Source organism: Gallus gallus, chromosome 2, assembly GCF_016699485.2.
Source record: "Gallus gallus isolate bGalGal1 chromosome 2, bGalGal1.mat.broiler.GRCg7b, whole genome shotgun sequence".
Lineage (NCBI taxonomy): Eukaryota > Metazoa > Chordata > Aves > Galliformes > Phasianidae > Gallus > Gallus gallus.
The window spans coordinates 130773589-130799561 of NC_052533.1; the positions used below are offsets into that span (position 1 = coordinate 130773589).

The 25973-nt window shown below is 35.8% G+C and overlaps 1 protein-coding gene across 1 annotated transcript in view; it reads right to left on the minus strand.

Annotated features, from left to right (window-relative positions):
• The window catches only part of ANGPT1 (angiopoietin 1), a 165337-nt gene that overhangs the window by 18552 nt on the left and 120812 nt on the right, over positions 1-25973 (minus strand). Inside the window, exon 7 of the mRNA NM_001199447.4 lies at positions 21344-21510. Coding sequence (NP_001186376.1) covers positions 21344-21510 — 167 coding nt within the window. The remainder of the gene's footprint in view (positions 1-21343; positions 21511-25973) is intronic.

Sequence of the window (25973 nt, forward strand, 5' to 3'; positions counted from 1 at the left end):
TCAGCAGTAGGTATAATTTAGGCTTAGTTAAGTTTTTACTGATCAAATTGGTAGGACTGAATCTTTAAAAGAAGCTCTGAATAGCTATCAGGACAGAATTGCCCTGATTTAGAAAAGACAGTGATTAAGGGTGGAGCTCTTGTTTGTACTTAAACAAGACTAAGGAAAAGAAGTCACAAATAAAAAAGGAAACTCATTCCAATAAAAAAGTCCAGGGGCAGTCTCAGGACTCCTGCCTTCCCACTTGCTCACTGCAGGGAAGTTCTGAAGATCAAGGACAGTGCTTGAAACACTGCTTAGATTTACAGTTTTGTCGAGAAAAGCAAAGTTATGGTGAAATAAACAGGAAGCCTTCATCTATATACATTGAAATTAAAATAGAAATAAATAAGCGTCAGCAAATAAATATGAGTAAACAGGAGTAAGTAAAATGCTGAGTGTGTATGTTAAGTTATAAGGACATTTGATGGCATTCTTATGAAATTCTAAGATCATAATTAGGAACACAGCAGCTGATGGTACTTATTTAGAGTAAAGCAATTTTGTTCATTGACGTACTTTAGGAAAGACAGCACGCTAAAGAAAAAGTGAAAAAGCAACTGTTAAGTCTTATCTAACATGAGTGTTAGAAATTCCCTCTGAATTTTTTTCCATGTGATTACTGTTGCAATAGCAGTGAGGGATCTATATAAACAGATGGTGAGGAAGAACTCTTAAACATACTTTGCTTTCCATCATTCCTATTATCAGACACAGTTCCTCTATCTCCAGTCTCTTGAAGGCAAAGCAAGTGCCAAAAGACCAGAGGGAATGGCCTCAAGTTGCACCAAAGGAGGTTTAGGTTGGGTATCACAAAAAAATTATCCTCAAAAAGAGTGGTCAAGTGGTGGAAGGGGATGCCCAGGGTGGTAGTTGAGTCACCATCCTTGAAGGTGTTCAAGAAACGTTTAGTTGTACTATTAAGGGATATAGTTTAGTGAGAAAATGGTGGTGGTAGGTGGACGGTTGGACTCAATGACCTTGGAGGTCTCTTCCATCTTTGGTGATTCTATGATTCTAAATTATATTATGTGGAAAGAATAATTCTAACAAAAGTTACACAAACGTCCCAGGGCAGCCTGAAAAAGTTAGTTCAAATTTACATCAGAAACTTCATCTGATCACCTTGATTAGATCACCTGGAATTTCAAGAATAAACAGCTTAGCTCTTTTCACACCATGTTTGATGACATTAATAGGTGAACCCAGAATAATTCCAGATGAAGTACAAAAAGAGTTGTGTATTTCTGGAAAATGTTCTTATGAAAATTGCATCATACATAATGAGACATTAAAAGATTGTGTGTTAAATGTTATTAATGGTGAAGGAAACTATTTTGTTTCAATATTTGCTTATAGAGCACTTGTCCTCAATTTATTTATTTATTTTTAATTGAACTAGTGAGAGGTCAGTGTCTCCCAGAATTGAAATATCAGATAATTCTTTCTATAATTTTTTCCTGAGTCTCTAGAAATCATTAAGTTCTTTGTTTAGAGCAGTCTGTCAGTGAAATAGCTAGGATGTCTGTAAGTCTCACGCAGCTTTGTTGGTCACTAATACACATTTTGTAACTCAATAAAAAATACATTAGCTCCCAGAATGCTTTCTTTATGGACATACTGCAAAATGGCATGAAGCATTAATAGTAACAGTTATCTCTGAATAGAAAAAACTTTCGTAATAAAGTTGTATTTCAAATACTTGATAAATAATGTGATAAATAATCACTCTAAAGGAAACCTGCTGTGACTGAGGTTGAAACAGAGAAGTCTGCCAACATCCTGTTAAAAATGCAGCTAGACAAAATGTGTTAACTATCTAGGAGGCCTAGGTCAGTATTCAGCTTTTTCAGTATTTAGTACTCTCACTCAGGGATAAGGAGAAACATTTCTTTGGGTACATTTGTGAATTCAGGGGAAACACAGGTTCTTTGCTGAAGAGAATGAACCATCCGGGGTGATCAGGTAGTCTTCTGTGAGCTTGAACTGTTCTGAGTTGCAGAGTGCAAGGCATTATAGTTGGTGAATTTGACCTTCAGATTAGAATTAGATTGCCTGGGCACCCATTTACATCCTTTTTCTATTAGAAAAAATCTTCTTAAGCATAACCTACATTTTCAGAGAAAAATGTTTAATTTACTTTTTAATACAGCATTAAGTATTCTCCTTGTAAAAACAATCAAAATTAAATATAATATTTCATCACAAATAAGGATTGTTTAACTAACAGGAACTTAACAGCAGATGAGATAAGTAAGTTTTAAAAGAAAATTAAAAGCTACTCTTAAAGAATGGAAAATACACTAGAGAAATTAAAGAAACAATATAAAGTTCAGTCACCATGACTATTACACAACTCTGAGCTGCTGCTAATCTATTTATCTAAATTGCAGGAACAATTCACCACCTTTATTGCTGCCCATCCTAGAATGATCTAAAAGCACCTGCAGCATGAAGAACAAGACTTTCAAAGCTGATGTCTGACTGCAGAAAAACACCAGTGTAAATGTAAGAAATAGCAATATTGAATTCTTCCAAATCTTAAATTTAGTTCAAATTGAGCAACAGTATAAGTAGTAAATTCATGGACTCTTTATTTAACTTTACTGGACTTCTAGTAGAATTTGTAACTGCAAACAGTAGACATGATGGTTCTGTAGAATGTCAAAAACCTAAATAATGAAATAAGTAGCTCTGACAACTTGAACAGATTTTTAATTTGGCTCTGAATATTCTTGCAGTCAGCACATGTAAATAATTTCCTCCCACCATTCCTTAAGAAAAGTGTAAGACAAGATGACCTCTGTATTTTTTCCTCTGCGGCTCTGTAGCAATGACTCAATGTTGCAATGATTAAACTTGACATTACTGCAACTCCTTGCCCATTCTCCTGTTGAGACAAGTGAAATGTGCCAGCTGTTTATAACATAGAAAATATTAATTCAATATATCCAGACCAAGAACATATATCTTTCAGTTTTAAGGACAGGAAGGTAATACAAAATACAGCAATAAATGTGTATGAACACTTTTCTTGTAGAATTCAAGTACAGCTTATGGGACATCAAACACTACAGGGTAGATAGACCCTTGATGGGACTGCATAATATTAAGAAAAAACCTTGTTTCTTCTCTGAAAAGCTAGTGCTACTTCTACTTTGTGTTTGTGCCATACAAACCTCACAGATCAAAGGAGGGGAACTGATAAAAGGAGACATTTCAGATGGTGCAGGCTGAGGTGTTAGTGTTGGCTAATTACTGAGCCATGAAAAAGTAACAGAGCTACACATCACAGCAAACTGTGCAGGCACGTAGTGGGCTTTTCTGCAGTACTGGATGTGACCATATAGAAATCATAGAATCATAGAATGGCCTGGGTTGAAAAGGACTACAACGATCATCTACTTTCAACCCTCCTGCTATGTGCAGGGTCACCAACCACTAGACCAGGATGCCCAGAGCCACATCCAGCTTGGCCTTGAATGCCTCCAGGGATGGGGCATCCACAACCTCCTTGGGCAACCTGTTCCAGTGTGTCACCACCCTCTGGGTGAAAAACCTCTTTCTACTATCCAACCTAAACCTCCCCTTTCTTAGTTTAAAACCATTCCCCTTGTCCTATCACTATCCACCCACATAAACAACTGTTCCCTGTCCTTTTTATACATTCCCTTCAAGTACTGGAAGGCCACAATGAGGTCTCCCCAGAGCCTTCTCTTCTCCAAGCTAATCAATCCCAGTTCCCTCAACCTTTCCTCATAGAAGAGGTGCTCCAGCCCTCTGATCGTCTTAGTGACCCTCCTCTGGACCCACTCCAAGAGCTCCCCATCTTTGCTGTACTGGGGGCCCCAGGCCTGGATGCGGTACTCCAGATGGAGCCTCACAGGAGCTGAGTAGAGGGGGACAATCACCTCCCTGTCGCTGCTGGCCACCCCTTTTTTAATGCAGCTCAGAACACAGTTGGCCTTCCAGGCCAATAAATAATATAACAAATTTGCCTTTTCTTATATTAAATTTCATTAGTAATTGACTCAAGTGCTGTATAACTTGGGACAAGGTACAGTGAGCAGGGATAATTAAAATATATCCAGATTTACTGCCAGACAAATTTTTCCTGCCACAAGGCAGACAGCCTGCCATACCACTGTATACAGACAAATTGTGCTTTGTCACAACTTACAGAAAATGTTTAAAATACACTTTTTTCTGGACAGTGAACAAGCAAACATATGCTTCTACTGCTTGAAATACACACTGCAGAAGCCACAGAAACAGTCACTGAGGCAGCATAAGCTGCTAAGTTTGCAGCTGATGTCAGTAACATGGTGGTGATGGAGAGAAAACATACGGCAACACTCAGTTTTGCTGCTAGCAAGGACAGAAGCATATTTAAAGGCTACTATGACAATGATGTGTTGAACAGAACTAATTCCCTCTACTCTAATCTCTCACCAAACGCAGCACAAAAGTGATACATTAATCTAATACTACAATTTTCTGTTAAAAATGTTTTTCAACACAATGCTTACTAAAACAAAATCATTCACCATATACTTCCGTGGAAATCCGAAATGTAGCTTTTCAGTTATTAGATTCATTATTTTTTTATTCATGAAAAGTTAAAATCTTGCTACTCTCCCATCACCTAATTAAACACTAAGATTTCCTAGTGTGGCAGAAACTGCAACTTTTTAATAATTAATCTCTGTATAATAAATACAATGTTCATTTAGAAAGTATAGAGATTATTTTTATTTTCAAATATGAAATAACATGTAGTATGATGATAATACAAATTGTTTTGATAGTACTAAAAATGGGTGAACTTCTTAAAAAATAAATAAATAATAAAAAAACCCAAACAAAGTTGGAACTTATCTGGACATCTGCCCAAGGCTTGGAAAGCCAAGTTCACAGAAATTTGGTTAACTTAAAATTTAAAACTGTTTTTCTCCCAACTAAAGTACACTTCCTGGGTTTGGCTGAAGGCAGCAGCAGAGATGCCAAAACTGATCCTAAAGGGATTTTTCAGCACAGAGGAACTCATATTAGAGAAGTTTGAAAAGTTTTTAAGGTTTATATAAGTAAGCAGACCTCTTGCTGCTTACATCTATTGATTGTGTATTTTTACTTTAATTTGCTTTCCACTCATTGAAACTTTGGGTTCATTGGATATTGTTTTGAAATTTTATTTAACTGTGAATTGATTAATCCTGCTTGAAAATCCAGTCAGAAAGACCAACATGATTCCAGTAAAATTTAAATTTAATAATTATTCCAAAATAAGCTTTGAGTTCTAAAAATCACATAGATAAATATATTCTGTTGAAACTCACACTGATATTTAATAAAAGTGAATTTCATAAATCCATGCTTTAGTTATACTGAGGGTGACATTAATTACCCACTGTCACACACATGCATTGTACATTATCCTAATTAACTGTTTTAGATAAAATTTAAATGCAAAGCTTAATATATCAGCATGTTGTTACTGCTAATTTGACTCTGATGACTACTGTAGAGATACTAGCTTCTTGTTACCCTGAAGTGTCACTGAAAAATATCATTTGTAGGCCAGAGTGAAATATTTATCACAGAGTTTACTTAATTGAAAGTAATTAATCATAAGTAACTGCAAAAGTTATAAATTTCATAGATAGACCTATCTCAAAAAATATATAAATCTTATTGAGATATGTTGGTGTTTGATACTTAAATTGTATAGGCACATTAACCTATATTATTGTACTTAAAAGTACATAAACAATTAATGTAGTTTTGTTTCTGTTGGCTTTTGTTTGGTTTTACCCTGTAAAAAGCGTGCTGAAAATTATGGCTGAAGCTACAGTTTTGCTCTAAGAAGGTTATGTACCACAGGTCCAGGTCTACAACTTAATTATTCCCATTAAAACTTTGCTGTACTCCATTCTATTTTTTGCAATCAGAAGAGGAAAACTGTGAAGATGACATTCAAAGGTTGCTTTTTATCTCTATTTACAGAGATGCAAAAGAAAATATAACTAAGTGCATTTTCCTTTTTTACCCCAGTATTTGCCTAAAGCTATGACACAAGTAGAAGGTATTTGAGAATGTTTGTTATTAATTCCTAAATATTCTTCTGCAAAATACAGTTTATAAGGCGCAGTGCCCTAACATTTTCAGGAAAACAGCAGTATCCATGCGCTCAGTGACTTCATAGTCTCAGTATTTTCATACTGCCTTCAATAAGAACTTATTACTTGTACTTATTACTACAAAACAGGTTTATTCAGATGAATGTCCATTTACATTAGAAAGTAAATTTCAGTGAGGTGGATAAGTTTTGTACATGTATAATTTCTCATGTACCACAGATCTTATATGTATTTGTATACATATAAGCAAGCACACATACACACAAAATTAAGAAGAAAATACAACTAACTTCCTAAATGGAGAAAGGACATATATTTTTTAAATTCATCTTTACTGTTTGTTCAGATGTGGAGATTCAGCCAAAAGCTTGTTGATCTTACCCTGCCTTAGTCTACCTGAAAAAAGTCACCGTCCTAAGGGTCTGGATTATGTTTCAGAGCAGAAAATGATGTGATATTTTATTTTATATTGTCCCCTTCCTTAAATATTAAACTATTTCACCGAAACTGTATGGTCATGATAATATCTTAAGTCAAAAATCAGGCAGTGAGATAACTAATCCTTAAGTAGGCCTGCCCTACAAGAGAAATGGAGATCAAGAGTAGTATATAGTATAAACTATTCAGCAAGCAATGAGAGCAGGTAGTAAGAAAAAAATGAGAGAGGAACAGAAAACAAATATGTAAAACTGAAACCTAGTACTGAGACAATGTCTTCAAATACCAAAGATTTTGCATAAAACAAAATGGGACAATGGCCTGGTCAAAAAAAGTCTCTGACATTGAAGTATCTTCTGAAAGTAGACCAGGTCCTGTGATTTACGCTATGGAAACATTTATACTTTTACACAACAAAAATAGAATGTTGTCATTCTGATCATGAACCATATCTGATATTCCTTCAGGCTGCATATTATGGCTAAAGCTGTTGGCTAAAACTATGAGAGGAACACTAACTGGACCACAGAATTACAGAGCTGAAACTTGTACTAAATTTTCTTTCCAAAATTGTTTGTTAAATAAGGTGTAATCTGTAATCACCATAAGAAATGATTTAAATACTGAATTGGACACATCATCTAGATTGAATAAACCTTTCCCCCATGTTTCCACTGGCACAATAGCTAATTGAAACTATGGGAGGCATCTTTAAAATACTTATGCTATTTTTTTTCCTTGTGAAGAGCTTTACTGTACAGAAAAGAATCATTACTGACAGAAGTGGAAATAGCCTACAATTAATATTTCATCAATTTTATTCGGATTGTTTGTACTTTAAAATTATTATGCTCTGGCAATGTAATTCTGTTTTACAATTGTTCTCCTTTGGGCATTTGTAGATTTTGGTTTTGAACTTTTTCCATTGTTAATGACCTAATGGCCCCCTCAAATCATGCTATAGCATTGTTATAATATAGCTGGAATGGAATTAGTTTGTAGCTGCCAACTGTCTACAATTTAAAGAAATAACTAAATGAATAACACGTTAAAATAAATATTTTGGGTTCTGCATGAGATTTACAAGATTTATGATGGGATTCGTGTCAAGAGATGTGTTCTTTGCACTGAGTGAATCCCACAGGAAAATACAGAGCTGGGGACATTATTTTCAAAGAAAATGTTCGCCAGGATTTCCATTCACTTAGATATGTTTATTCAGTCTTGATGTAGAAGCCATTTCAATGTTTATGAATTTCTACTAATTAGATTAATAGGCCTAATTTGGTGGCTGTGTAAAATGACATCAGTAAACTGTGAGGGATGTTGAAAAACTACTTTCTGGAGATGACAGGAAATGCAATCATTTCCAAGTAGGGAAACAATGTAAGCTTTTATTAAGGACAGTGTAATTGTTGTGTTCTCATTCTTACCATAATATATACATATTTTATTTTGATGTCATCTTAAAGACTGTACAGCAATAAAGAGGCAAGAATGACTTGACCTTCTGCAAGAGCCCTGATGGTACTGACTGAGCTAAGTACTAAGTATGTGCTTAAAATTTATTTAAAAATATGCCTAAGTGCATAGCTTAATTGTACTTTGAGAGCCTAATTGTACTTTGAATAAAAAATAAAGAAATTGGAGGAGGGGAAAGAGAAGAAAAAGACGGTGAAGAGGGTAAAAGGCTTTCCTTACTCAAATAGGATCATTCACACTGCAAGTATGATAATATGTTGTGTTTTTTTTTTTTTTCTTAAAGGTTTATGGCATTAAAAATGTGATAGATGTGTAGAATGAAAACATATAATAAAGCATGTCCCACACCTTGCCTGAATAATTTACAACAACTTCAGCTTGATCCTTTTAATCTTCAGTGGCTCTACCCTACAATATACTACATTCACTCTCTGGCCTTTTTCTCTGTTATCATACAAAGGTTAGACTTTAATTCTGATGGCAAGTGCTCAGAAAAAAAAGTAACAGATTTTAAAAGTGATAAACAGAGAGTTTCTGTGAAATGCTTACGGTTACTTGAAAAATAAATATTGGCTTCACAATTTGCTTGGTTTTCTGAATGCAAAATTTAGTTTAAAAAATGCCAAAATGAGTTATGTGGCACTAAGACCTCCATAGAAAAATATAAACAGACTGTTAAAACATATTTCAACTCCCTTGGCGTTATTTGTGGCTGATAAACAGTCACATATGAGTGAAAGTTTCACTGACTGTCACCCATTTATGATCCAAGTTCTTCACTGGTGCCACACTGACCAGGCGAACAGAGATCGGCATGTCTTGCATGTTAGTTTTTTTTTTTTTTTTTTTCACTAATAACCAAGGTCATGACCTTGTAAGAGCTGTGATTCAGAATAACAACTTCTCTGCTTCAAATGGAATTGAGATAGGTACAAAGAGGTTTTACTTCAGTGCAACCAAATTACAAGATTAAATAAAAGTACAAATACAAGAAAACGGAATAGAAATGGTGCAGGTTCACTTGGCTTAAGAATTGTGAATTGTTCTTGAACTGATTTAACACTGAAAATTCAGCACCCTTTCGTATCTGATGAAATCGAAGGCTGCAGACTGATTTCTCTACAGCGCTAGATATTAATTCATTTTTCTTTGTAGTTAGTTATCTTTCATGATAATAAAGAAGGTTTATTTTAACTTTGCAAACAAACCAATCAAAACGAAAAGTCAGATATCACAATACTTCTGTGCTCTGATGCTCAAATTACATCTATTTGTAGGTTTATGTGAATAAGGAGCTCAATAGGTACAGTGTATGCTTCCACTTTGTGCTCTAACTCACCAACTATATTGCTGCTGTGGAATAAATAATGTGTAATACCACATTTATTACCATCACTTCAGAGGAAGATAAAGGAAATTCAGGTATGTTTCCAGTTAGTGAGGACAATCACACTCTTCAATCCCATTTGCCTCTCCCTCAAGAAAAAAAGCAACCAAAGCTCAACCGCAACAAAACACATAGAAACCAACAACAAACTCTTCAGGGCTAATGCAGCTATCGACTCTGGGAAAACTGGGATGAACTCTTTACCAAATTCTCTCCAAGCCTCACAGGTACACTCAGCTTTTGTCTTATGAAAAGTGTGAATTCGCATATTGCTTTGCTGATATTATCTTGAACATATAATGAATTGGGGCAGAAAATGTTCTCAGAATCAGGTTGTAGATACACTTGCCATTAGAAGTGCTAATGATAAAAGAAAAAAGGAAAGAAAAAAAAAACAAACAAACAAAAACCAACAACCTAGATCTGGTTTGCTGGGCAGTTGGTAACATACTTCAGAGACTTTAACCACAAGCATACTAGATTAAATAAGGGTCACTCTAAGAATTCCTAAATGTTTTTTTGCAGGCAGATGAAAGCTTACTCTGTTGGGTCCAAGAGCAGACATGAGCTCATTCTGCCCACACACCATCCTGGTTGGAAGCTTTACTGTCTCAATGTGTGACACTGAGACCATTAAAGGGCAGGATATATTAGCTTGGGCTTGGTGCCACGTAGACAGGTCTATCCAACTTCTGTTGAGCACAAAAAGTGGGCAGAGAGAACCAACACCAATGCAGGCACAGGCAATGCATCTCTCTGTTAGAAACACTGTCTTCCAGTCTCTACCTTTCTTTGTTTCCTCATTGTGGAGAATTAAATTTAAACTTTTTTTTTTATTCTGGAGATATTGCCACTAATGCTAAACAAATTCTTCAGAATCTTGTCAACACCTAGAGTTCACTCAGTTCACGTAGGTCAACACTCAGTTCATTCTTACAGAAAGCCTGACCATTCATAGGAATAATACAATTTGTCTAGCTGAGATCCTTTAAAGACACATCTCATACACTGTAACCACATTTCAGCCTTACCCGGCCCAACATTTGGAAGTGTCAGTTTGTTCAGGTTTGATTAAAATTATGACAAGAACAATGTCTAGGCTAGATACTTTTCAGCTGAACCTGTGTTCTGGTTCTTTAAAATGTGCTCTATTTCCTAACATCTAGACAAAACTAGGGAGAATTCCACAATCATGGAATCTGCACTAAAGAGAGAGAGATTCTGTAATCGTAAATTTTACTGATATATTTGTTCATCCTGCATTTATTTCTGAATATGTCTCTCACAGGCATTCTGTGAGAACATAGTGTTTGTGCCCTTGAACTCAATTCATTATATTGCAATGCTAAATCATCAGCGTACCAGTTATTAACAACCAGTAATGAAAGTGTTCACACCATGGTATTGTAAACGTCTATAACTTTTGACATGTCCTTACACATCTCTCTTAGACTTTCTGCACAAATTTTCTCTGTGCTAATTGATATTCTGGTGGTCACTATACATTGCATAAAGTTCAACATTTATGGCATTACACAGGACCCATGTAAATTTAAAGAATGAAAAAATGACAATGCGCATTCTCAACCGCCAAATAAGAAAATTACCATACCATTTAAAATTAGTTATTGCACTATTTATTTTTTTATTAGAAATAGAACCTAACAGAAGACATTACATATGTCTCTGTGATGGACAGCCTGAATTCAAATGCCATATATTTTTGAAGATGTCTGGATATCCTGTGATGTATTGTTTTGAAATAAAAAATTCCTTGTGAGTGGCATATATCTCACCTTCACAAGGTCCTTTTATTCAGGGACTGTTTTGTCTTAAAGCCCAGCTGAGGCATGAAGTTACTGGTTTCTACAATACACTAATTTCTACACTAATACAGAAGTTGATAGGTTTAAATACTTTGAGAATACTTTAGCAGAAGTGAATTAAATAAACACATAGATCTTTTTGTTGTAGTTATTAGGTAAGTGAGAATTCTTACCATGAGGATTGTGAAGTCCATTGCCATAAAGATTTAATAAACTTTGCTAAAATACTTGTTTAATATTCTTAATAGAAATATATGAGGATGCCATAAAGCAACAGAGGCTTAAATGAGAGCAGCACTATATATCAATAAGAATATAGATTAGTCATAAAGATAATACAAGCAAAATTAGAATATCTGTTTTATATTGGTGTTATGGTTTTATGATTTTATGAAAAAAATAGCTATTACAACAGAAATGTTATGCAAGTTTTTCTTAGGTGCACCCATTCATATTCTACCTGTAGGATAGTTGAGGAATATCTGATGAAATTCCCACTGAGTTACAGTATCTAATAGTAAGATCACTACTGAGTTTCTGTAGGTATTTTTTCTGCCAACACTTACATACATTTTAGAGTGTAGTGGGGACTGCACTGCAATTTTCTTGTTTTGCATGTTCTTATCTTCATACACATAAGTCTACTATTTTTTTTTTCTGTAGGTGCTCTCAATGGATAATTGAGTAGATCTACTGCTGCTTCTTATGCTCTACCTTTTTATATAACAGTTGGTTACTCCTCACATAGAAGTTGTTTCTATTCACTCAGCAAGAGAAGGGTTTAAAACGACAAACTTTTCTCACAGCAATGCCATAACCAGTTTGTACTGTGTTCAGAGTCCAGGGATGATCTTTTTCACTTTGTTCCAATATATAATATTTGCATAATTTAAGCAAAGACTATATAATATTTGCATAATTTAAGCAAAGACTATTAGCTCAAAATGAAATGCAATCTTTGGAGCAGGGAGCATGATCTCAGAGTTCCATCTCACACCTCATGGACAAGTGATATGTATGTATGAGGGCCACTCTGAAAATAATGCCTCTTACTTAATTATGCTGACCCATGATGTCTGAAACAGATGTTGGTGGAACTTAACAGCAGAGATGGAACCTACCCCCTAATCCATTACATTTTGTTGCCATGCAACTGATGGCAGCAGAGGGGCACAGTGACAAAATGGTGTCTGATATGGAAGTGCGGATGAAGAAAAGGTGTGGAATTGAATCCTTCCATGTGGACTACAATGCACCTATTGACATTCACAGGTTCTCTCTGGATGTTTCTGGAGACCAAACAGTAGATGTGAGCACAATGAGGCAGTGGGTGGTAGGTTTCAGCAGAGATGACAGCAGAACACACCCACTGGTGCAGATTGTTTTGAGTGCAGCATTCAGGGTCTTGCTCATTGATGGCGAAAATGCATGGCTAATGGTGGTGACCATGTTGCAAAATAGTATTTTGTAGCTGAGAATTTACTATACCAAAGAGTGCTATTGTGCTCATTGTATCTGTTGTACTTTACATGGCAATAAATAGGAGGCATCACTTCTGGAGTGACCTGCACACCTACTCATCCTCTGAATACTGAATTCTTTCCTGAACAATATTAGAGCCTCGGTGAAGAGTCTGTTGCTCTGCAGCACAGATTGCCCTTCTTTTTTGGGAAACAATAATTATTCTCTGAATTTTCTCTGGAAAATGAAGGCTTTAATCCAGGCTCTTTCATTTCTTTTGTGAGTATGACAGGACATTGTCTGCTACATTCAGACCATGAACTGTGAATCATCAGTGGGTATAAATGGATGCTATTTTCAGAATTTCCTAATGGCTAACTCAAGGCATCTCTCTGCCTTATTTCTCTCCCAGTGTAAAGAGTTTAACTCTCCCCAGGCATATACAGAAATTCAAGTGTCCTAGTTAGGGTCCTGCAATCTGTTGAGTTTTCTCGAGTCCAACAGCTTTAATGCTAGCTCTGGAAATCTTTATCTCGCCCACCTGTAAGAAACCACATTTGATTTGTGTTCTAACACTTAAATTCACTAAATCCAGGATGATGTTTAAGTCCAATAAATTGTTACAAAGGAGTTTTTTTTCTTGCCATAAGTAAGTTTGAACTGATGTGTTTATTTTATTGTAGATAAGCTTTAAGGGAAAATATGATACTTTCATTCTTACTCATGTATTTTGCTTTAAAAAAAAAAACAAAAAAAACACAGAATGTAGAAGCCTGGAGAAAGAGATAATGACATGCCAACTGTGTTCCACAGTGATAACTCTGGTGGAACATGTCAGAAAACAAGCTTCTGTGCTTGAATACCCTGAAAAACCAAAGGACAGTTTCTAAAAATATAAAAGCACAGTCAAACTTAATTATTTAAAGCTCCTTATCATGAGCCTACCAAAAATCCCCTGAAAGTGTATTCAGTTTTGGTGAAGAAAATATATCAGCCTGGAGAAGGCAACTGGAAATTAACCAGCTGAAAAAAGGGGGATATAGAAAAGCAAGACTGAAGATAACAACAACTTCGAAGTGGCTTGAAAGATCTAATAGTGAAAATAGACCACAGATGGATAAGTGGATACACAGAAATGTTTAGATCTTTGTTATGTTAGATATTCTTTGAATAACTCATACTGAAGGCTTTGCTTTTGTCCTGGAAGAGGGCTTATTGTACAATCTATAGTTCACACCTTGCAAAGCAAGTCCAATACATTCCTAAAGTCTCAAGGAAATAACTTCTCAGAGTTTTGGGGACACTTTTTTTGACTTTCACACATATTCTAGATATTACTGCATTATAGAGTTCTAGAGCAAACAGTGACAAAATTGATCAACTGATTTTGAAACATGAGGAATACAAAAGTATATTATTGTAAACAAGTGTATAAGAAGAAGCTGTCCATCACAGCCAAAGGATTGTGATCAATGTTTCTGTGTCAGGGTGGAGGCCAGTCACAAGCAGGGTCGCTCAGGGGTCGGTCTTTGGACCAGCGCTCTTCAACATCTTAATCACTGACATAGATGATAGCATCAAGTGCACCCTCAGCAAGTCTGCAGACAACACCAAGCTGAGTGGTGCAGTCGATATATTGGAAGTAAGGGAAGCCATCCAGAGGGACCTCGACAGGCTGGAGAAGTGGGCCCATGAAAACCTAATGTAAACCATCAGTAAGGCCAAGTGCAGGGTGCTGCACTTGGGTCGGGGCAATCCGAGGTATTTATACAATTTGGGGGAATATCTCCTTGAGAGCAGCCCTGCGAAGGACTTGGGATTCCTGGTAGACAAGAAGCTGGATATGAGCCAGCAGTGTGCGCTTGCAGCCTGAAAGGCCAACTGTGTTCTGAGCTGCATTAAAAAAGGGGTGGCCAGCAGCGACAGGGAGGTGATTGTCCCCCTCTACTCAGTTCCTGTGAGGCTCCATCTGGAGTACCGCATCCAGGCCTGGGGCCCCCAGTACAGCAAAGATGGGGAGCTCTTGGAGTGGGTCCAGAGGAGGGCCACTAAGACGATCAAAGGGCTGGAGCACCTCTCCTGTGAGGAAAGGTTGAGGGAACTGGGATTGTTTAGCTTGGAGAAGAGAAGGCTCTGGGGAGACCTCATTGTGGCCTTCCAGTACTTAAAGGGAATGTATAAAAAGGACAGGGAACAGTTGTTTATGTGGGTGGATAGTGATAGGACAAGGGGAATGGTTTTAAACTAAGACAGGGGAGGTTTAGGTTGGATAGTAGAAAGAGGTTTTTCACCCAGAGGGTGGTGACACACTGGAACAGGTTGCCCAAGGAGGTTGTGGATGCCCCATCCCTGGAGGCATTCAAGGCCAAGCTGGATGTGGCTCTGGGCATCCTGGTCTAGTGGTTGGTGACCCTGCACATAGCAGGAGGGTTGAAAGTAGATGATCGTTGTAGTCCTTTTCAACCCAGGCCATTCTATGATTCTATGAAAAGGGCTCAAATGTAAATACCAGCATTCATTTTACATGGGATTGTTTAAGTCTAAAAAGAGTTCACAAAGAAAACTGCGAATAACTAACTGTCAGATAAAATAATAAAAATTCTGTGAATGAAATTATTTTCCCATGATATCTACCATGCACCACATTAATCAACATAAATCCAATTTATTTATTTATTTTTTCTTTCTCACTTTTAAGTTATAGTTTAGGGAAAAGTAGCCATCACTGCCTTTCTGTTTTGAGAAAATTAACTATATTAGTGCAAGACCTCATGGGTAGTTCTACTACAAGTTGCAGCTCTTGGGAAATCAGGTGTTTTACTTCATATGGACAAATGCAGTTTGGCATTACAGAATCACAGAACTGAACTAGTTGGAAGGGACCTCTGTAGGTCGTCTAGTTCAAGCTCCTGCTACAGCAGGTTTCCCACAGTAAGTCACGCAAGAAGGCATCCAGATGGATCTTGAATACCTACAGAGGAGGAGACTCCACAACCTTTCTGGGCAGCGTGTTCCAGTGCACTGTCACTCTGACAGCAAACAAGTTCTTTCTTGCTTTAGTATGGAACTACTGGTGTTCTAGTTTCTGCCCATTGCCCCTTGTTCTATTGCTGTATGTTACTGAAAAGAGCCCCTCCTTCCATCAATTTTACTCCTGCACTTCACATATTTATAAACATATATATAAAGTTATGAGAACCCCTCTCAGCCTTCTCTTCTCCAAGGTGAACAGTCCCAGGTCTCTCAACCTTTTCTCATACAGGAGATGCTCCAGGACTGTAATCATCTTTGTGGCCCTCCACTGGACTCTTTCTAGGTGACCTTTCGTCTTTTCAACCGGGGAGTCCGGAACTGGACACAGTATTCTGGATGTGGTCTCACCAGGGCAGAATAGAAGGGGAGGATCACCTCCCTCAACCTGCTGGCCATTGAATATCTGTTGTGGCAAGATTTGATACAGTCATGTCTGTGCAGCTGCAGTCCATGGTTTCTCTCTTCACTCAAACACAGCAAATAATAAAGAACTGTCCAATTGTTTGGTGAAAAAAATATTAAACATAATCTTCAAACCATATAATGCATGCATGCCACAAATACCATTCTGTCTGTTAATATGATTTTGCATGGGTATTTCCTCTGAAGCAGATTTGCCAAATGAATTTTAAGCTTCTAAATACATGTAAATTACTATGGGTTCAAAATTTTGCACCATGACTATTTTTTGAGTTATTCTGTTGGTTTCATATTTGGCAAAACAATGCTGGGGTCTGGGCATTAAATCTATGGTTTTTTTCTTGCTTAGCTACCTACAAGTTTCATCTGTGTCCTCTATTGTCTTCTCCATCTGGGTCATTGAAGGTTCAATGTGATGCTAATAACAAGGAAACTAAGCAGATGGATCAGAAAAAAAATTTCAGATAAGGCTGATTCCCTGCTTTATCCAAACTACTAAATCACAACAAAAAGTTAGTGATGGCAAATGCATCACTGAAAATCCCCATTCTGTTTGCAACAAATTCCATCAACTTCTTTCCTCTGAGGAATGTTACATCTAAATTTTCTTTATATAACTGATATTTCCCTGTCTACTTGTGTCTTGTTTATTCCATTAAAAATGCATCTATCCTGTCTTTTTTTTTTTTTTTCAATATTTCCTAATCTCTTTCTCATGCTGGTTCCAATCAAAGTTGTTCTCCTTAATTTCAAGTTATCACCTTAAGTCAGTGATACACTCAAAAAAGTTGGGATGTTCTCTATCCATCCACAGTTCTCACTTATGCTTTCAGAAATCCCAAAGTCATGCCTACCTGGTAATGACTCATCATCTAATCATGTTTCTTCATGAATAAGAACAGAGGTAGTGAGTCACTGTAGGAATTGGAAGATCTTCTAAATAACAGATTGACAAAATACTCTAATACATTGTCATAGAGAGTATATTCAACATTTCTAAGGATTCTGAGGTACAAACAATTTGGCTAATTTAAAATGTTATTTCCCCCATTCTTCATCCCATGCCTCACTTGGAAGTATTGTTCCTACATTGTGAGTAGCAAAAACAGATGTGCATGAAGCCTGAAACTTTTGCTGTTTGTAATCCAGCATTAATATATCTATTTTCATTAACTAATATGTAGGATTATGAAGCGTGGTGCCTGGAGTCCCAGGACATGATTACTTTTACCCAGAAAAGAGTGTACAGCTCCAAACATAACTATGGCTCACAAAAGCAGCAAACAATGTTGACAGAGTATCAATAGTGCACTAGTCTACACAGGAAAAGAGTAGAGGCTATGTGATTTCTAGGTGACTCTCTTAATTAAAATTTTTATATTTCTGTGAATACTTCCTTTGACTTTTTAAGAAACAATGCACTAAATGTGGGCTTTTAAGATCAGACTCTTTATGTATGGTGATTTTACTTGACATAGTGCAAGGCTCGCAAAGAGCTGGTCAAAGAATATTTTCATTGTATTTGGAGACAGCCCTGTGTTTAATCTTTTCATGAAAGTAAGAAATCTAAGGATGTTAGAAAGGAAAGTAATCACTAAGAAACCTTGAGGCTATTGAAACTTTCAAGTGAGGTGCAATACTGGTTTTCCAGTTTCCATTATTTATCATTATACATTTATAATTTCACTACACAAATTTTCAGCTCTACTTTCCTCTTTGCAGCCATCATCTGGGATAAATACATTTTATTCTACATTCCCAGAAACCTTTTTGGAGCTGTCTCATTTTAAAAGAGAAACAAGAATATTTTTAACATACATGTGTTCATCATTATTCTTTTTAATCATAGATTCTTTAAGCTAATAAAAAGTAGTAAAGAGAATACAAACAACCTAGAGAAAAAACAGAACCCTTCTGAAATTACCAATTGGGAGTTATCCAGAGTGAATCAAACTTTGCATAATGTTGGGGTTGGATTTTGGAAGAACAGCATGAAAATGAGTTTCCATATTTTCATAGAAACATTTTATCACTTTGTGGTATTTGCAATCATTTTTTAACTTACTATACTCAATTGATAGACCTGGATCTTTTATAATTTTTTCATGTCTTCCAAATGTACAAGGTACTGCCATAGCATAAGTGCTCAATTTGTTGAGCTTTCCCTTTCATTTCAATATCCTTTCTCTACTTATCTACTACCCACATCACCTCAGAAGTTTTTTTTGTTTGGTTGGTTGGTTTTTATTGTCTGACACTTCTTAGTTAAGTTGTAGTTCTTGAAACCAATGTAAAGTATGGATAAGCTACAATCACTTACTTTTCCAAACAGTGCTGAAGAAGAAGAATTTACAGCTGGCCACAAGCAGAAAATTCTAATGGCTTCCAAAATTAAAGAATATCTAATTTGTATGGCAAGATTATTTCAAACAAACAGTAAGTTAAGTTCTGAAAAAGGTATGCTGCTCTGTGCTTGAGGTATTGAAAGCAAATATGGCAAATGTCTGACAGCTGACAACTGTGAAGAAAAGAAAAAGCAGAAGTTTGAGAACTGCGCTTTTCAACTTCAGAGGGTTCATTTAAATAGCAGTTCCTTAGATATAGGATAAAAAGCATTCTCTGAGGAGTGGCCAGCTGCCTAGGGCTCAATAATCAGGCTTTTATTTGGTCTGCCTTCTGGAGCTGCTTCTATCACAGATAGTGATGCTGGCAAGCAAAATAAAGAGTTGCTATGTCACAGGATGCATTTTTATAATAATTTCTAGAAAAGTCCAACATACGCTTTGTTTGCAAAATATTTGCTAGACATATATGGCTCTGGACTAGGCACTAGTACATTTGTCAAGTGTTAAAAAACAATTTAGATTTTCGTGTGGCTTACAATTCATTATTTCTGGAACTTACTTATTTTCTTTAAATATTCAGATACGTTTGAGTAAAAGTGACTGAGTAATTCATCTGAAACAGCAAGGTCCAACAGAGATGGATAGAGGTTTTTCATCTCTTCATGATTCCCTCTCTGTTTATTCCAGAATAATGTTAATGAAACTGATTCTTCATTCCTCAGACAGACTGGATCAAGCAAATTCTAGTCTTCAATTAAAATATGAAGAAGAACAAGAACCAGAACTGCAGCCACTGTTCTCAGTTGAAATTCCTACAGGTGTTTGTGGAAATGTGACCTGAACATGAGTAGCAGAATTCAGTCATGTTACCCAGTCTTACACTTATCAAGGCCTGCACACCCTTTCTGATTTAATTTCTACAGTTTTGAAATATTTTGTTTTTCGTGTTCATCAGAAGTATTTTAATGGATCATTTTCTACAGTTTATTTTATATATTTTATATATAAAATAATATTTATTTTATATATTTTATATATAAAATAATATAATATTTTATATAGCCAAATCTTCCTTTCTTCTAATTTAGTGAGTTTCCTTTCCTAAATACTTCCCTGTTCCCATACACATACTGGAGACCTAGATTCATTCAGGATGATTTTTCTAGGGATCCTCTACTGTCCATTAATATGTTAAACTTAATCTATTTAAGAAATCTCCAAGTGTTGGTTTCATCACCCAGGTGTTTTAAGGGCCCTTTGTTTGAGAGAAAGTTTAATACAGTCAACAAAAGACAATATGAACAAAGGTTACATCTTGGACTAGGGCTTTTTCTTTGGCTTTGATAGTAAGTGGTACACTACTATTTTGTATCTGTATGGGTAGATTTCCTCTCCCAAAAAACTAACGTGGTCTTGTTTGTGGCATAGATTGCCAAGTCCCTGCTCTTTGGAGTCGCCCATATGAAAACAATACTGGTTAGATCAGGCTAAAACTGTTTAAGGAAAGGGATACACAATTAAATATATGCAGGTAACTGTAGATTGTTTCTTAAGCTCATGTCTGGTCTTGGTTGTTCACACCTGAAGCAGCTTTGGGTCACAGCACCCAGCAGAGTTCCCAGGCTGATAGAGGGACAAATATCACTGCCTTTCCCCAGAAATCCTCGCCTTTCCCCTACTTCGGGCACTTCACATGGTCTTAAGATAGGCAGAAATACCCTAAGCATTTCCAGGTTTCTCTGCTATATTACCAGAAAGACAGTCTAGAATTTTAAAACAAGACAAGAAGTTCTCTCACTATTTTGACAGGAATTATCCTACATGTATCCTTAAAATGCTCCCTTAGCATAAGCTTTAACTGAAGTTAAAACTGAAACATTCTTCTGATTCCTCAGTGGTCCACATCGTCGCTGCTCAGTGCAGAACTAATGCAAGCAAAAATGACACTAATTCTGTCAGCAAATTCAGTCATTTTAATTCACATCCTGAGTAATACTCCTGGCATCTTTAATTTTCATCATATTTTTTAGAGCTACGTGTAACTGTCCTTTGATTTTTTTCCTCATTTGACAAATATTTCTCCCATCTTTTCCTCTTGTGTTTGAACATCTTCAAACGCGTAAAGTCCACACAATACACATTTACACTTTTGGTTTTATGTTTTGTAGAAATACTCCTATCATCTGTTTTAAGAGATTTTCTTTATTCATTTAACTCTTTGCCTAAGGATGACTCAGAGTGAGTGTTCCACCTCCACCTTTGTGAATCAATGTTTTATTTCCAAACAGAAATATATTCAGCATTCTGTTCTTATTCTTCACTTTTCACCAAATTTCAGTTTGGAAATATCAGATATTCTAACAGTACTTTTTAGTACCTTTTCCTATCTTCATTGCTTCAGTCTTAATATTTCCAAGACAAAAAAAAAAAAAATCAATTATTAATATAATCCTTTCTTCGTTTTTTTTTTTTTTTTTTTTTTCCTATTCAGTGAGTTTTGAGTTCTGATGCTCTTAGGTCTGTTAAATTTTTTGCAAATTTTTAGCACCTCTTACAAACAATGCAATTGTTTGTTCACTCCTTATCTCTCAAATGTCTTAGTTTTTGTCTAATTTTTCATCAATGAGAAATTAGATTTCTATGTCATTTTTTAGCATCCTTTTGACTCTGCAGGAAAATCAAAATCATATTATTATCCTTTCTCATACTTAACAAGGAAAAAATGAATAATATTTATCACACAGCAGAGAAAAAAGAATTTCAAGAGATTCTTACCTGTAATTTTGCTTTTCATTTCCTATGTGAAACCTGTCATACTGTGAATAAGCCCGGTTTCCTTCCCAGTCCATTAATTCAATTCTTAGAGAATATTGCCTCTGACTTGTAATTGCAAAGATGAATTCATTTCCCAGCCAGTGTTCACCTGATGGGCTACCAAAACCCTAGAGAAAAGTTGGTAGAAAAATTGGATTTAATTATCATAATTTATAGAATATTTATACAATAATAAAATCACCATCACATTTTACCTATACATTTTAATTACTGGTCATGGAGTTTCTGTGTCCTAGTCTGATAGTCTCTAAAATGAGTCCATCAATACTTAATGTAAACGAAAATTGTGTAATTCAACTGATATTTTTGCGGGCAGTGGATGTTGTCAATTGAAAATCACTTCCCAATTACAATATATTAATAGTAGGATGCTAAATTTCTATAAGGATTGCTCCAAAAGTAATACCTCCTATTTTATTATGTTGGCCCATAACATCAGAGGAAGACGCTGGTGGTATGGCAGTAGAGGTTGATCCTTCCTACCAATATCTCATTATTTTTTGTCACCATTTGATAGATGGCAGCCGAGGGGCAGTATGACTAAAAGGCATCTGACACAGGAATGCGGATGAAGCAAAAGTGTGAAACTGGATTCCTCCGTGAGGAAAAAATTTCCCCAGTGACATTCATTGATACTTGCTGAAAGTTTCTGGAGATCAAACAGTGGATGTAATCACAGTGAAGCAGTGGACAGCATGTTTCAGCGGTGGAACAGCAACAGTGGATCACTTGGTGGTGCTGATTTTTAGAAGCATGGCATGCTTGCTCATCGCTGGCAAAAATGCACAGCTAATGGTGGACACGGTTGAAAACCAGTGTTTTGTAACTGAGAATTTGCACTATCAAGCATTGTTATTGCTCTCTTTGTATCTTTGATATTTTCCACGGTAATAAATAAGAGGCATTGCTTTCAGAGAGACCTATGTATATTCTTCAATGGCAATAATGGACATAAAGAATTACTATGATACATTTCATATGATGCTATACCTAATTATCATTAAGACAATTAAACCAAATGAAAATTCTATTGTACATTATGAAAGATTTTTTTTTTTTTTTAAGTTACATTTATTTAGATCATACACTGAATTGAAATTAGCTATGGAGGACAGTTCTGACAATTCCTCTGCTGAGATTGTGTGCTGGCACTGAAGATGTCAAACATTTGGTTTAAAATTCTCTTCTGCATATAGCATATGTGGGACAAGACCCATTCTATGAGTGATCCTCAGTTAAACTACTTGCTTCCCTCATTCTTGATCTACTCAGGGTCACATTGCCTAAGATTTTGTCTGCTATAAATTTCATTTTATCTTACCAGGCTGAGGTGGCGTAAGATATCTATATGTGTTATATTACTTTGAAACCTTTAATTTAAAGAGATATATTTGTAAATATATATTTGTAAATATATATATATCTATTTGTATAGATTAGCCAAAGCACAGCAGAGGATAATGTAATTAAAGGTGCCTAACTCTCCTTGCATTTCATATATTCAGATGATCTCATTTCCAAGCTATACAATTCTCTAATACGGAAAAATGAAGGAGAAAATATAACTAGTGTTCAAACTGCACTCCTAATCATATATATTTTTTGTGCATCCTCCAGGTTTTAAACTTATGTTCTAATTAATATTTTACCATAATTAAAAGCTTTATTAACACACACACACACAAAAATACTATGTATTAAAGTTATTCTTCCTTAGAAGCTGTTATTTTATACCTGAGAACTACTGGTTTCATTTTCGTCCTCTTCAAACAGTACATATTATTTAAAATTGTTATCTATTTTTGTGAGGAACTATTTCAAGGTTACTAGTTCATGGTTTTTCACATTTCTAGTGTTAGGAAAAGTGGAAGCTGGAAAAGTTCTGATTTGCTTATACTGATATGCCAGGAATGTTTTTAGAAACCCTTTGTGAAAATTTCCTGATTAAATTAAATGAATGACTAAATGATATTCTTGCTTTGATACAGATTCACCTTCTGGTACTAAATTGCATGTGCCAGACATATGAAAGAAATGACAGAAGTTAACAATAAAGTATGCTTTTGGAGTAGACTAGACTGCAATGAATGTCAAATATTTTCCCTTACCTTTCACTATGGGAAGTTACCTTCTCTCTGCGGTGCCCATCATAGTATTAACAGACAATATTCCCTCTCAGTTTCAAATCATAAATTAAACCATGCAACCTGCCATTGACTGAGTCATTGCAGTTTTCAAGAATAAGTGTGAACATTTCTAGAGAGCACTTGTTTGTTAAAGAATGGTAATATGAAGAGATGTCCTTTGGACTAGAAGTCAGGGGGATGTGTCTGTGGGGGACACTGGCAAGAAATTAATTTCATGTATGATCTGAAAGTACAGCCTTCTCTCTGTTGCATTCTTCTTTCACTGCCCAGGCTCCAGCCTTGACTAATTGGCGCACATGGACATGAAATCCTGCCTCCCCGGTAGGTGCATTACCCCTAAGAGAAGATGCAGGGGTAATATCTTCACTGCAAACTACTAAACTGGGAGACTGTAGAAGCTTAAAAGTTTATGACTGGATTGGAAAAATATTTGAAGGAAGGACTTTTCTGTTGTTCTCAGAGAAATTTACATTAAAAAACACTCTACATAGGAGTCATTTTTAACTAGACTATCTGAGCAGATATTTCGTTTTTATTAATACAAAAGGCTGAGAATACATGTCACATTTGGCTACACTGAGCTGAGTTCAGCCTTTGAGTAAGCGTGGCTGCCCTTTAGCTCAGAGGGCATCAAGTGATACTCATGTACAAAGTGTTTAGTCTGCAAGAACTGAGACTGAATCTGTGGCAAGTCTCAGAGAGGACTGAAACTGCAATACAAAAGGATATTATTATTTCACACTTCTTTTCCTGCACATTCTTTCACTATATCCTCCTTCTCAAAGAGATGAATTTCCATTTTAGTCCCTCTGAATACTGTTTGTATTATTCTGTTGATATCTTGCTTTGAACAGAGCAATCTGTCAATTTGAGCTCTGCTCCCCAAGCTTTCCCATGATGATGGTTCAGTGTCTCTCACCTACTGCTTTGATTTTGTTTACAAGCATATTTGACTTTGTACATATTTTCTGAAATGTAATAGCCTATTCCTCATCTGCATAAACCTTGCCTGAAGCTGAGTAGTTTTCAACATTTCTTATCTGTTCTTTTGACCCTTTCCATCACCTCACCTTATCTCTCTGCCCTATGGCTCTCACACATGGTCACTCCTGTCGCAGCAACTTTGGCAGTGACCTACTGGAGCAGCCTCAGCCAGTCTCTGACATCCTCTTTTGCCCATGGTTATTGCTGCTTGTCTGAGAAGAAGGGAAAACATACTCTACAGGGCTACTCAGCAGGCAGTTTTCTCCCTAAAATCCAGAAGTCAGAAGTTCTTTTTTTCACTGGAGCTTAGGTGTCTATATACCAGTCAAAATATGTGACACTGATATCTATGTGGTTTCTTATTCTAGAAAATACATATTATTATTTTTAACAGCTCTCCCCTTTAAAAGAAGATTTTCATCAATTTCTTTCTCCCATTTTCCCACTGCTGGTAAGCAGAAGGGGGCCCTGCTTTGAACTGTGGTTCTACTGAGTTATATTTGTCTTATCTTATTTAAATTACAGCTTATTCAGGATGTAATACATGTGGCTTTTTAACACTGTGTTCCCATATGTGTTCTATATAAACTTCAGACACCATTTATAATTATTCTGAAAATAATAATTTTTCTTCTTCACATTTACACTTCCTTCTCCTTTTTCACGTGTTATTACGCTAAGATGAAAATCTATCACTAAGTGGTTTGCTCTCCTGACCAGAGGAAATGAAGTTGCAGCAAAAGAGAACAGAAGGAATATAAAAATGAAAAAAAGAAAAGAAAAGAAAAGAAAATGCTATTGTAAAAGTCTCTGCATTAGCTACATTAGAAAGAGCTACTTTATTGAAAATCAGATTAGAAATGACTAGGCTAAAAATGATTTGTGTTTCATATATACTGCCGAATCTCTCAAGTAATATTTTTTTAAATTGTAGAATAGCATTCTTGGAACCAATTTCCATTTACAACTAATGGTTTTTTTGTTACTATATACTCAACTAAATCTCTTTACATGCCCTAATTAGAAAAAACTACGTATGTATATTTTTATTACCATCTCTTTATCGTGAGACACTCCTTTTAAATTAAACTGCTGCTATGAAATAAAACCAAAGAAGTAAGCAGAACACAAAAAATACCTCTGAAGAAAGGAATACTCCTAAGGATGGGTACTGTATTTTATTAAGCACTTATTATGTTGGAAAACAAACAAATAAACAAACAGGTAATCAGAGCTTTCTTAGATCTAAATCAGAGACCAGTCTGATTTAGCATGAATTAACTTTTAGTTTGCATTCCTACCCAGAGGCTGGCAAAGAAAATGATAGTAAAAAAAGATCATACCAGGCTCTTTTGAGTATACCTCAGTGTCTTTAGCCCTCAAGTACAGTTCTGAATTTTATCTTCAAACACAAAATCTTTTTTTCTTCAGCCAGAAGA